The 11,426-nt window shown below is 42.1% G+C and overlaps 1 protein-coding gene across 2 annotated transcripts in view; it reads right to left on the minus strand.

The window, feature by feature from the left end:
* Nucleotides 1-11,218, minus strand: part of LOC128769649 (rap guanine nucleotide exchange factor 4-like) — a 17,448-nt gene extending 6,230 nt beyond the window's left edge. For both annotated transcript variants that reach the window (XM_053883549.1, XM_053883548.1), the window contains exons 1-10: nucleotides 11,051-11,218; nucleotides 8,410-8,552; nucleotides 7,964-8,052; nucleotides 6,810-6,956; nucleotides 3,648-3,720; nucleotides 3,002-3,057; nucleotides 2,087-2,193; nucleotides 1,098-1,219; nucleotides 250-433; nucleotides 30-114 (exon numbers count right to left, since the gene is read on the minus strand). In XM_053883549.1, the coding sequence (XP_053739524.1) occupies nucleotides 30-114; nucleotides 250-433; nucleotides 1,098-1,219; nucleotides 2,087-2,193; nucleotides 3,002-3,057; nucleotides 3,648-3,720; nucleotides 6,810-6,956; nucleotides 7,964-8,052; nucleotides 8,410-8,552; nucleotides 11,051-11,118 (1,074 nt within the window). In that variant the 5' untranslated portion in view covers nucleotides 11,119-11,218. The remainder of the gene's footprint in view (nucleotides 1-29; nucleotides 115-249; nucleotides 434-1,097; nucleotides 1,220-2,086; nucleotides 2,194-3,001; nucleotides 3,058-3,647; nucleotides 3,721-6,809; nucleotides 6,957-7,963; nucleotides 8,053-8,409; nucleotides 8,553-11,050) is intronic.
* Between the last annotated feature and the right edge of the window lie 208 nt (nucleotides 11,219-11,426).

Here is an 11,426-nt window from a genome sequence, read left to right on the forward strand (position 1 = left end):
AAGAAGAGGCAGTGGTGCAGCTGACTCACAGTGTTGGAGAGGTGAGCTAAGGCCTTGATGTGAAGCAACTCGTCATAGATAATCTCCAAGTCATCACCCGTCCTCTGACCCGGTCTGAGGACAGAAACAGAGGTGAGTCACGCTGCAGTCACTTTGAATGTCTTTCACCTCAGACGGACGCAGATATCCATCTTCAGATTCTTCATTATAAGTCACTGCTCAGTTTGCAGCTCGGAGACGGTCACTCACGATTTTCGGAGGATCATGCGAAGCAGTGCGTCTGGGCCAATCTGAGCGAGGAAGAGGATGGTCTCAGGCAGCTCCTCTTCACTCTCCCTCTTCTCTTCCTCGCTAGGTAACGGTGTGTCTTCCTCTTCATCGTCAAGAAAACGGTAGAAGAGGTACTTGTCCTGGAAGCCCAACTCCTGGTCAACTGTGGATAGGTAAAAACAACTCAATCAAAAGAAGTGTTCAGAAAAAACGATGAAAGGATCAATGACCGTTCAACCATGACAAAGATTATGGCTTTCCCTGATTGAAAGAGCAACAATTCTGGATTATTAAAATGTTTCCGACAGGATTCACATGCGCTTCAGTGCTTTCCCATGCCTGTTTTCAACTGAGGAAAGCACCTATTGATCGTGCTGAATGACATTTTGAATCTTTTATTTCCTCTGCCTGTTGCTGTGAAAGTACAGCTCCACAGCAGACGTTTCCCCGTCGCTTCATCTGACAGCCTCATGTCCATGGCAGAATAGCATTTACATTTTGTCTTTGATGGACGGCTAAAGCAAATGTGGGCCATTCATTTCCCAAAGAGGCCACATTACACGCTCGGACTGCCTGTCAAAGTAATTATGCGAAAAACGTTCAAAGAGAGGTGAATATAAAAAATGTTTTTGGACAAAATACACATTATGCACCTAAAATGTGAGCTAAAAATGTACAATGAACAATATTCAGATGCTGTCATAAGTCTACACTGCCTCAAGGCCCAACAGGAAATGTTCTTTGGAAGTAAATATACACACAGTGACTTATGACATAAATATAGCAAAAAAAAAAAGTGATCTGGAGAAACTCAGGATTGTGGATACCATGGTTCAGCCCGCCCTCCTCCAGCAGCGCCTGCCACATCCCAACAGCATGGGACCGGGTGAGAACGCAAGCACTCTGCAGCACGAGCCAATCCACCAGCTCTGTACCAACACAGCATTGTCTGCAACACAGAACTTCAGTTAAGGAGGTTCACCTCTTACTTGGGCGCCAGTGTCCAAAGGACATAGTTTACAGGTGTTAGTGTAAGAGGGTGTCTGTCATGGTGTGGACTGTGGTTAATAACCCAAAGACTCTCTCGGCAGGATGTTTCATGATGCTAAATTGGAGCATGGAAAATGCATTTTGACCTCTGCTAACCTTTAACTTGATAATATGTAGCTTAACTGAAATACTTTAAAGTACATCAGGGTTACTAAATGGTAAACATGTACCAGAAAAAATGTTGTTTATTTAAAAAAGGGAAGGTATTCCCTTTTTTAAATGTTGTTGTGAAACTTCACTTACTTCCAGTGCAATAACCTTTATGCAAGTACTGTATATACTGTATATAAACATTGACTTGAATGAAAAGCCATTGAGACTTGCAGTTGGAAATGAGCATCTATGACTGCCACCTCCATGATACAAATGCTTGCCACTTGCTAATCATCCTTGGTTGATGGTTTTTAAATGACAAAAGTGCTTCAGTGAGGTGCCGCGCTGGAGACTGGTAAGTATTTTGCAAGCCTAATTCGTTTATCCCAGTCAGCAGAATCCAATTTTCAAAGGTTAATCCAATTGTTAAGCTTTGTCTTTAGCGATCCCACTGTACTGTGGTGAAAGCACCTTGTGATGGTTCAAGTTTAAATAGTCTGCTCTGAAGACATGCCACCGACTTCAACACAATGATCATGAATGCCATTTCTGCCTCAGTACTTTTAAATACTCAAGATATTTAGCACAATGAACAGTTCATTATTTGTGCTAGATTTGTTCCTATTTTCACTGTCTTATTCAGAAACTGGGGAAAGAAAGTGGATCCTCTTGCCTGTATGTTTTGAGGTGGTACTTCCTGTCACGAATCATGTGTGGAGCTCTTGACAAGATGGCATTACGCAGGACTTTGCCAGCTCTCTGGAGTTTCTCTGACGGAATCTGAGCAGCAGGAAGGAGAAACAGAAGTACAAAAAAAAACCTAAGTTGACATTATTGTTCACATATTTACTATCAGAAAGGCAATAGCACTCTTATTTATTGTTAATAATCATCAATAATCTTAACTCTCAGCAGTACTTAATACATAAAAAAACACCAAATATACACAGTTACAGTTCCCTAGTTTAAAGGCTAACATACAGTAAATATTGATGTGCACTGAGGTGTAAAACTCCATGTCTTCCATATGCATATCTATCTAAGTGTGCGAGATACATTGCTTTAAACTTCAAGTAGTTTCTCCTTACCATCTAGTTTGGACCAGCCACCAGTCTTACTATATGTTACTTAATGTACACAACATATTTAGATGGCCGTTTTCTGAATGACACAATGAATGACCACAACAACCACAAAGGATGGAACAGGTCACACCTGCAGCGTGGCGCAGTGAAGGGGTCGAAGCATGAAACCCTGACACGTCTCCTCGGAACAACAAAGCCAAGCATGCTAATTGGGCAGATGGGATCTTTCTGTTACCTGAATGCATTAACCTGCATTAGCATAACTACTGAGGAGCGCACCAGTGAGTCATCCGCTGTTTCATGCTCAGAATAAACACACACGCCACTAAAATCTGTTCTGCTTCACTTGACAAAAAGCAGCGCAAAATCCTGGTGTTATGTCATGTAACAACAAAGTAATGTAATTACCTATAACACAGAATAAACTTGAAAATGCATGAAAATGTCAGGAACAGAATAAAAAAAAATGTATTGATAACATACAGGCTGAAACACAAAATTACCTTATTGTGAGTTTTGTTGGCAGAATCCAAAGTCAAGTTGTCTTTTTCAGTGAGTCCTAAAAAGACAAAACAAACCCACTAGATCATTTTCTCTGCTTACCAAGTTCAGATATCAAAGGCAAAACATAATATCCTGACAAATATTCAGTGCAAACGTTGTCCATTTTGAAGCCACAATTTCAGAGATCAACTGTAAAAAATCGATTAAAAAACATGACAAAAGGTAGACCCTTGTAATATTAGCAATAAGGGTGTAATAAAATATCAGATTCATCATGCCGCAATATTTTAAGTGTGCTGTATTGAGATTTAGTAAATATATCAAATTGTAATTAGACCACTGTATTTCAACTTCCCACTTCGACAAGAGCTAAAAATCTGAAGGTCTAACTGGACTAAGTTTGAAACACTAAGTCTGTTTGGATGACCATATTATTATTATTATTTATTATTAATTAATATTATATTATTGCACGTTTTCTATCTACTGTGATTTCTTCCCCTTAAAATAATGGCGTGTCATCACTTTTGTATCGAGGTAGGTATCGTATTGCCATACTACAGCCAACACACCGCCCAGATCAACAACATTCCTCTCAAGTGTAAAATAAGAAAATCCACATCATGAGCATCTGCTAGTACTTACGGTCATTGTTGGACCCACTCTCCATCGCTCCATAAGGAGGAGCCAAAAGTCCAGCGAGGCTCTGACGATACTTCTGCAGCCCAAAAAAGACAAGTGTGCAGTGAGTTCAGAATCAATTGAGATGGTCAGTTCCCATCTCTTGCTTCCCATAGAACCATGACTCTCTGCTGCTTGCTCTGGGTGCTGCTGTCAAATTTAAGCTGCAAATGCCTTGCGAAACAAAGCCCTGTGTGTTACATAATGATAGTTGTTCGGCATTTAAATGGTCTGCATTGTACACACACATACTCACACTTTAACTGCAGGCTGAAAACTTGGATGTCTAAAAAGATCTGTCTTACTTTTGCCAACCAAATGTGTCAGTAGTTCTACAGCAGCCGGCTGGATTGTGAGCAAGACTATTGAAACGACAACCACTTAACCAGTATGTCTACTGATGTGTTTCAGGCATCCTTTTATTATAGCTATTGGAAGGAAAACCACTTGTCTATTATGCTCACTGCTTTATCCAGCATGTACATAGTGTATATACATTATGTAACAAGACTCACATGACCGGCACTTTAGTCACTGGTTCCTGTAGAAGCATATTTCTGATACCATGCACTAATTTTAATCATTATCCCACATAGTTTCATGTTAAATCTTTTAAAAAAGGGATTTAAAATTCATTTTCTCACCATCAATTAATGATCCTGAATTGACTTTTTTTGGTGTGAAATTACAATTCAAGTGAATTACAATACAATACAAGTGAAAAGGAGAAGGCCACATCTGTACAACAGATAAAACTTTTTTTTTCTTCATAACAGTGAGGAACCTCAGCACATCTGACAGTGTCAGATAACCTTCTGCATCACTTGTTAAAATGAAGATGATTCCATATAACATGTTACATATGTTACATATATTACGACAGTCTCAGTCACTGTCAGTCCTAATATAATATAAAGGTTAAAGAAATATTTAGTCATTTTAAACACACTTTAGCCAGGTATTTGACTAAAATAAGGATGAATGTAAATGTTTTTACAGCAATTTAAGCATATATTGGTTAACATACATTAGGCAAATTTTAAAAATGGCATGCATTCAGGAAACTAAAAAAAAAAAAGGGTTTAGTATTTAGAAAAGTATTAAATTAAGCAAGCTAAATACAGTATACTGTTGCCCGAATCACCATGATGTCAAATTCGAGCACAGATGTAGAGACTGACTCACCTGTGACTACACAGTTAGCCGCCAAATCTCTTGCAGATTGGAGAGAATAAAAACCCGATGAGCTGTCCTCTGCACAATTCTCACACGCATCCTGCTCACTCACTCATCCTTTCACAATGTTCTCTCCTCTTTCCTCTTACACACTCGCCTCTCTCTCCCCTGCTGCGCCCGAGCCAGGAGCCGAATCGCCTTGGCTCACAGGTTACCACGGTGATACTTGTCTCTGTAACCGAGCTACTCTAGTGGAACTCCAGAAATAGTGACAACAGAAGGAATGATTAAGTAATGATGTAAAGATGGAGCCAGGCAGGCGGAAGTTCAACCTGGCCGCGAGAAAGGAGAGGAAGCGGGGGAGGAGAAATGCAAGACAAAAGTAAACAAGGAAATAAAAAGAAGGACTCACTATAGCGGCCGACTCATTAGGATCCGCGCAAAGAACCCAGCAGCCATGGGCACTAGCAGCTGATATATAAACGCCGCAGAAAATAACAAGTTGAATTCAAGCAACGCATCATGTTTATTCATCTCATTTTTTTCTGCGGGATTTATGGAGGGGCTTTACCGCTTTCATCCTGCCATCAAGCAAACGTTCATCACAGCCTTCTCGGCCCCATTACAAACAAACGCACCCAGATAAATCTTCTCCTCGCACGCTGAGGTGGATGAAACTGAACACAGCATCCTCAGGCTACGGCTTGTGCTTTATGACAACCATCCTAAAATAGTCTGGCTGGGAGGCAGCGTGAGTGCACTTAGTTGAGGGGAGAAGATACACGAGCTCTAACAAGATAACATTCATGATGGTCTTATCTCACATCCATGAGCTCAGCATTGAAGCCAGGTGCGGGTACATGGTCAGAAAAGCATTAGCATCAACATAAATGTTGGAAAACATTGAAAGTAAAAGCATTCTTGATACATTTGTGGAACTAAAAACAACAATGATCGCAAAATCTAATCAGATCGCAGGGCTGGCACTTGCAGCTCTGGGTGACAATGAACACTGTTGAGCTGGTCCTTCCTGTCTGAGAGGAACTGTATGAATGGAGAGGCCACGGAGAGGTCCAACCTCAACAAGGAGGCCCAGTAACTGCCATACTGCCAGCTCTTCAGAGCAACTCAAAGCCACAGTTGTCCATCACACTGGATAGTGAAGCATCTGTTTCGTCATTTCATGGTAAACATGCACATAATAGAATGTCTGTGGAACTGAATCATACATTTGTCACCAACAAACTGAACACATGGTTCTGTTCTGGATTATTGACTGCCCTTTGTAATTCAAGGTATCCTCCTCTCTATAACCAATGGTGTCAGAAGTAGGATGGAAGTGCTAAAGGAGTTCAATGTAATCCGGAACGGTGTACCTCATGGAGGTGTGGTGTTATATGAAGAATCATCTGCGAGCTTCACTTGGACAATGGAGGGTCCACCATCCTTTTAGGAGGAGCTCAACTGTCCATATAGTCATTGTCAAATGTCAATAGCCTTCTTTAAATTCAGATCATCACCTTTCCAGTGAAACGCTTCACCACAACAACACTAAAGGGATGCATCAAACTCACTAAAGCCTCCCCTCACTCAGGACCTCTGAGATTCTAAAGCGAAAACCGTCGGGAGTTTTAGTCTTACAACTGAAGAGCTCATATTTAAGGTGTTCAAGCTAAGCAGTTGTATTCTGCTCCCAGAAAGTCAGCGACCGTGGAAGAAGGACAACAATATGTCCTTCAATATTGAAATTACAGTAAATGTATCAGCTCATCATCAGGGTTAAAATGTTCAGGGTTAAATACAGGAAGCATTGCCCTCTTCTGGTCACAGAAACAATTACAACAACAAAGATGAAAAGATTTTGTTGCTGGTCATCCGAACAAAGAATGAATGGCATGCATTATAGACAAAATGATGTCTTACATGGAAAACATCAACATCCTGACTCACCTCCCACAGGCTCTTGAACTCTCTCTGTTCAATCCGTAGCAGCTCACTGGTCTCTCTGCTGACAATTGTGGCATGCCGAGGTGTGTTGTCCAGAATTGACTCCCCGAAAGCTGTGCCGATTCCCAGTGTGCAGATAGTGACTGCATCCTGAACATCAGCCACCAACACACAATGAAGAGTTAGTGGCGGAGTCAGCCCAGTTCAATCAAAGTTGACTGTATAAAGATTTGTTTAGTGAAGCCGGACAGACAATATATGGTAATCGATGCAAATGAATGCAGTTTAACTGCAAGTAAATAGCTCCGGGGGCTGGATATTATTAGACAGGCTGACGGCGTGCTGGTATCTGCACACGTCAAAACCACTGACCAACATTCTGGATGCAGTAGAAACCGCTCAGCTGTGCAAAATGGCATTTTAAAGATGCAGAAATTAGGACACTTGTGGCACTTCAGGGCTACATGTATGAAAGAAAATCACAATGAATTATCTCCTTCCATGGTGAACAAATCCGCTTTCAACATTCTGCCATTTCTCCCAGCAGCATGGAAGTCAATTTTCACACTCCACAAGCGGAGCGGCAGAAGAGAGAGGACCCAGAGGAGCATTTTTCTTCCTTCAGCTGCTTAAGACTTTTTTTTAATCTTCTGCTTTAACTATAGTATGCTGAGATACAGTGCACGGCGAACACAGCGGAGAAGTGATTAAACCTGGCTAAGGAAAAGGAGCTTGTCAATACCAAGGGTTTGTCCTGAAATTGTTGTAGCCAAGCCAATTATTGGATACATAATCCATCATGTAACATAACATGACCAAACAGTACAGTAGTGATAGACTGTAGTGATAGACTGATGAGGTTTCATGACAGAGAATTGAAGGGTTGCTGAGGTTTCATGAAACAGTGTCCTGACTTTCAGAGGCCACCAGATGGCACTGTCTGCTGTGAAATGTTTGGAATTTAACAACTAATTCAATGTAACTTCACATGACTTCTAAAATAAGAGCACCTACTAGTGGTCTCTGAAATTTAGAACACTGTTTCATGATCCCTCATCTAGCCATCACTACATACCGCATAACACAGACGGCTGATAAATAAGCTAAAAATGTCTATATTACAGGGGGAAATATATGTGATATTATAATTATGTTACCTGGTGGTTGGCAGTTTCTGACACTTTCACATCCAGAGACCCAGAAAGAACAGCGTACCAGCTGGTGCCTATGTCTCCTTGTCGAAACACTGTCAACAAAACGCATACTTTAGGATCAAAAGACATCAGTTGTTCCTGAGTAACATTCTTAAATGTCATGAGTTCCATTTCAAGTTATAGAAAGATAAATTAATAAAATAATAAAACTGTTAATAAAAGAAAAACTTTTATACAGCATATGTTTGTGTCTCCTCAAAATGGGATAAACAATATTTTTATCTAGTTATTACGCATCTAGTTATTGCTTTGATGTTGCTTGAATATCTTTCAATTCAGATTTATATTGAGACACTGTTTACACGCTGCTTCGCTCTAACACGATCATCAGAGCAGAGGTTTTTTCATTGTATGCGTGGGTGTGTGCACAGACTGTACAGTATACTCACATGTGATTCCTTTATCCAGGCATTCATAGAAGGCACAGGCACAGATCTGCAGTAGAAGTGGAGGTGGGAATCTGTGGAAGGCCTTCACTTCTCTGAGTCTGGTCAGGATTATATCCACGTCCTCTCCGGAGCGCTCCGACGGCCTGAGGGTGGGGAAAAGAAAACACAACTGTATTTATGTACAACCTGGATCACATTCATCATAGAGAAGGATAAATACTCAGTTCACCAAATGACCTTAAAAGATGTGCAGATAACCAGCACGAACGATTCCTTATTGGTCCCTTTCATTCCGTTTCTTTTCGGAGGGTGACTCATTCTTGCGCTATCACATAGAATAGCTAATGCACTTCTTCCTTCACAGACGAGAAAATCCCTCAATCTTTTTACAGCTCCATTCAGCGCTCCTTTAATCCAGAACCTATTTTCTCCTCTCGCCACGACAAGAGGAGAAAAAACAAAACTGTTGATCCAATGCACCTTTCCCTCCCTTTCCATTTCAGAACCATTCACTTTTATAGAGCGAAGCCGCTAACACTAAGGGTCCAATTATTATCTGCGTTTTAATGCACTCAAGATCGCTTTTCACACGCACACACACACACACACGTGTCCCAGAGCAAACGACTGTCCCCACTAACACAAAGAGTGCTTCCAAATAAAGATGCAGGACCTAAAGGGCAGTGGAGCACATCACATCTTCCAGTCAAACATCTGCTGAGAGCTCAGAGCTACCATCAGACATCCATTCTCTCCCCTCTCTCTCTCTTTATCTGTGACTCATCCTCCTTTCTTCTACCGACTGGCAGCCTATTTGCCCACGGTGCGGCAACCAAGCATCACAAACAGGCGCAGACTGGCTTGATCACTCGGACAGGTGTAGTCACATCAACTGTGATGTGGACGGACAGCGAGGTCAGGAATCAACACCCAAATCTGCATGGAATCTCACTTATTACTGTCCGCTTTGGTTTCTTGCATCACTATGGTCTTGCCTCGTCCTTGTCTGTCTCTAAGACCTTTCCTGCGCAGATAATATGACCTGAGAGCACTTCACCTTCTCTTGCCCTCCCTTCACTTCTCATCTTTCTCCTCACTGACTTCTACCCCCGACTCTTTATGTGGATAAACATCTCAGCTTTCAACCACAAATGATGCTCTCTTTCCTTTTCTCTCCCCTTTTATCCAGTGGTCTGACTCACAGTCTTATTATTGTGCAGACTGAAGAAGAGCTTTCACGCAAGATTGACAACACAACAAGAAAAATAAGCCTATTATTTGAATATCTTTGAACCACACTTAACAATGAAAACGTACAAATAAGTTCTCAAAAACTTAGTAGAAATGTGTCATGTATTCACCACCATAATATACTATACTATACTATTATACAACTGAAGAAACTTGATTTGCAATGTAAACAACCTTGTCCCAGCTAGACTGGGTTAAAGGCAGCAGCACTGCCAACATCCTATTGCAGGGGATGTACACTACAGCTGGACTGTACTGCATGCATTTAAACAGTGGCTATTATTTGCAGGAACCCCACACTTAGAACAAGACAAGAGTATTGACTATTAAACAAACCCGATCAACCCTGTCTTATCAGTACACTTCCCACTTAACGCCACGTATCTGTAGACAGACAGCAGTACATTAAGGCATCAGTGTCGACATCTCTCTCTTCCATCATCTTCTTCAACCACTTGCTAACATCAACAGAAGGATGCATTTGCACAGAAGGGTATTGATTCAATAAGAGGTCCATAACCGAGAAGGGATGAGAGATGCACTTCCTGTACACTGTAAACTTAGGGTCCAAGCACATAAAAACTCACAGCATATTCATACTTAAGCAGCAAGTAAATCATTCCTTTATACCTTGTGCTTAAATATAAATACAGCAACATGTTTAAGGATCAAATCTGGAAGCACTATAACCTATTGACCTATATATTACGGTTGAATTCTCACAGACTTCAGGAAGCAGTCGGTCTTGTCAGTGGTGATGCGGAGCTATAGATTAAGCCCTGTCGTCAATGGTAACACGAGGATGTGCCACCGTGATATCTGTGGAGGCTTGTGTATTTCTTTTTTTTTTTTTAAATAAGTGTGAAGAGAATCACCTTGAGGAGTGATCTGGCCCTTGGTTCGAGTCATGCCTGATCAGCAACCTGAGGTATTACCATTAAGAACATTTAAGACTCAAGTACAGCGGGTTTTCTAAATTCCAGATAAACCTTAAAGTAGCTTCTGGGTTTGGAAGATAAAGGCTGGGTAAATACTGTAATCCGGAATACTGGCTGTTTAATTAACCAGCTCACAAATGGATGGATTCCAGATGCCGCTCAGGAAAGCCCAGTGATGTTGCAAACCGAGGTCCATGCTCGCCAGGTAGCTGATGCAGTGCAGAGATTGAACCTCGAAGCCACCAACGCCTATTTGGCCGCACACAAAAGCCATACTGTAAACGCATCTGCCTGCCATCACCGGACGCCCGTTCGTTTAAGAAAGGCGTTTAAAAGCGACGCTGGCACCGCACAGTCACACACGCAGCAATCGCCGGTCGGAGGCTCGATCACGCTGATCGTGGAGGAAAAACGCGACGGCGGCATGTGCAGCAAGCACCGAGCACTCGCACCTTTTATCCAGGCAGCAGATCCACTCGGACGACGGAGACAAATTTGGGGACGTCTGCGCCGCGACCATCTTCGCCGGTGTCGTGTGGCAGCAGCAGAGCTGTGCGGCTACGGGAGAAGCTTCCCGGTTATCGGTGGGCGTTAATGGACGAGGGCTCCGGCTGCGCTCCCTCCCCTCCCTTCCACCTCCAGCCGCCGCACACAGTCTCTACTGACACACGCCGCTGCTGCTGCTGCTGCCACCGCGACATGCAGATGACTTATGACTGCCAACATTAATGTGGGCTCTAAGGGCAACTCAAGGGCTCCAAACAATAATACTGCCGCGCCTGAAGGAATAAATACAACCTACCGCTGTGTAAATCATATATATATATA

The sequence above is a fragment of the Synchiropus splendidus genome, chromosome 13, assembly GCF_027744825.2.
Source record: "Synchiropus splendidus isolate RoL2022-P1 chromosome 13, RoL_Sspl_1.0, whole genome shotgun sequence".
NCBI classification, from domain to species: domain Eukaryota; kingdom Metazoa; phylum Chordata; class Actinopteri; order Syngnathiformes; family Callionymidae; genus Synchiropus; species Synchiropus splendidus.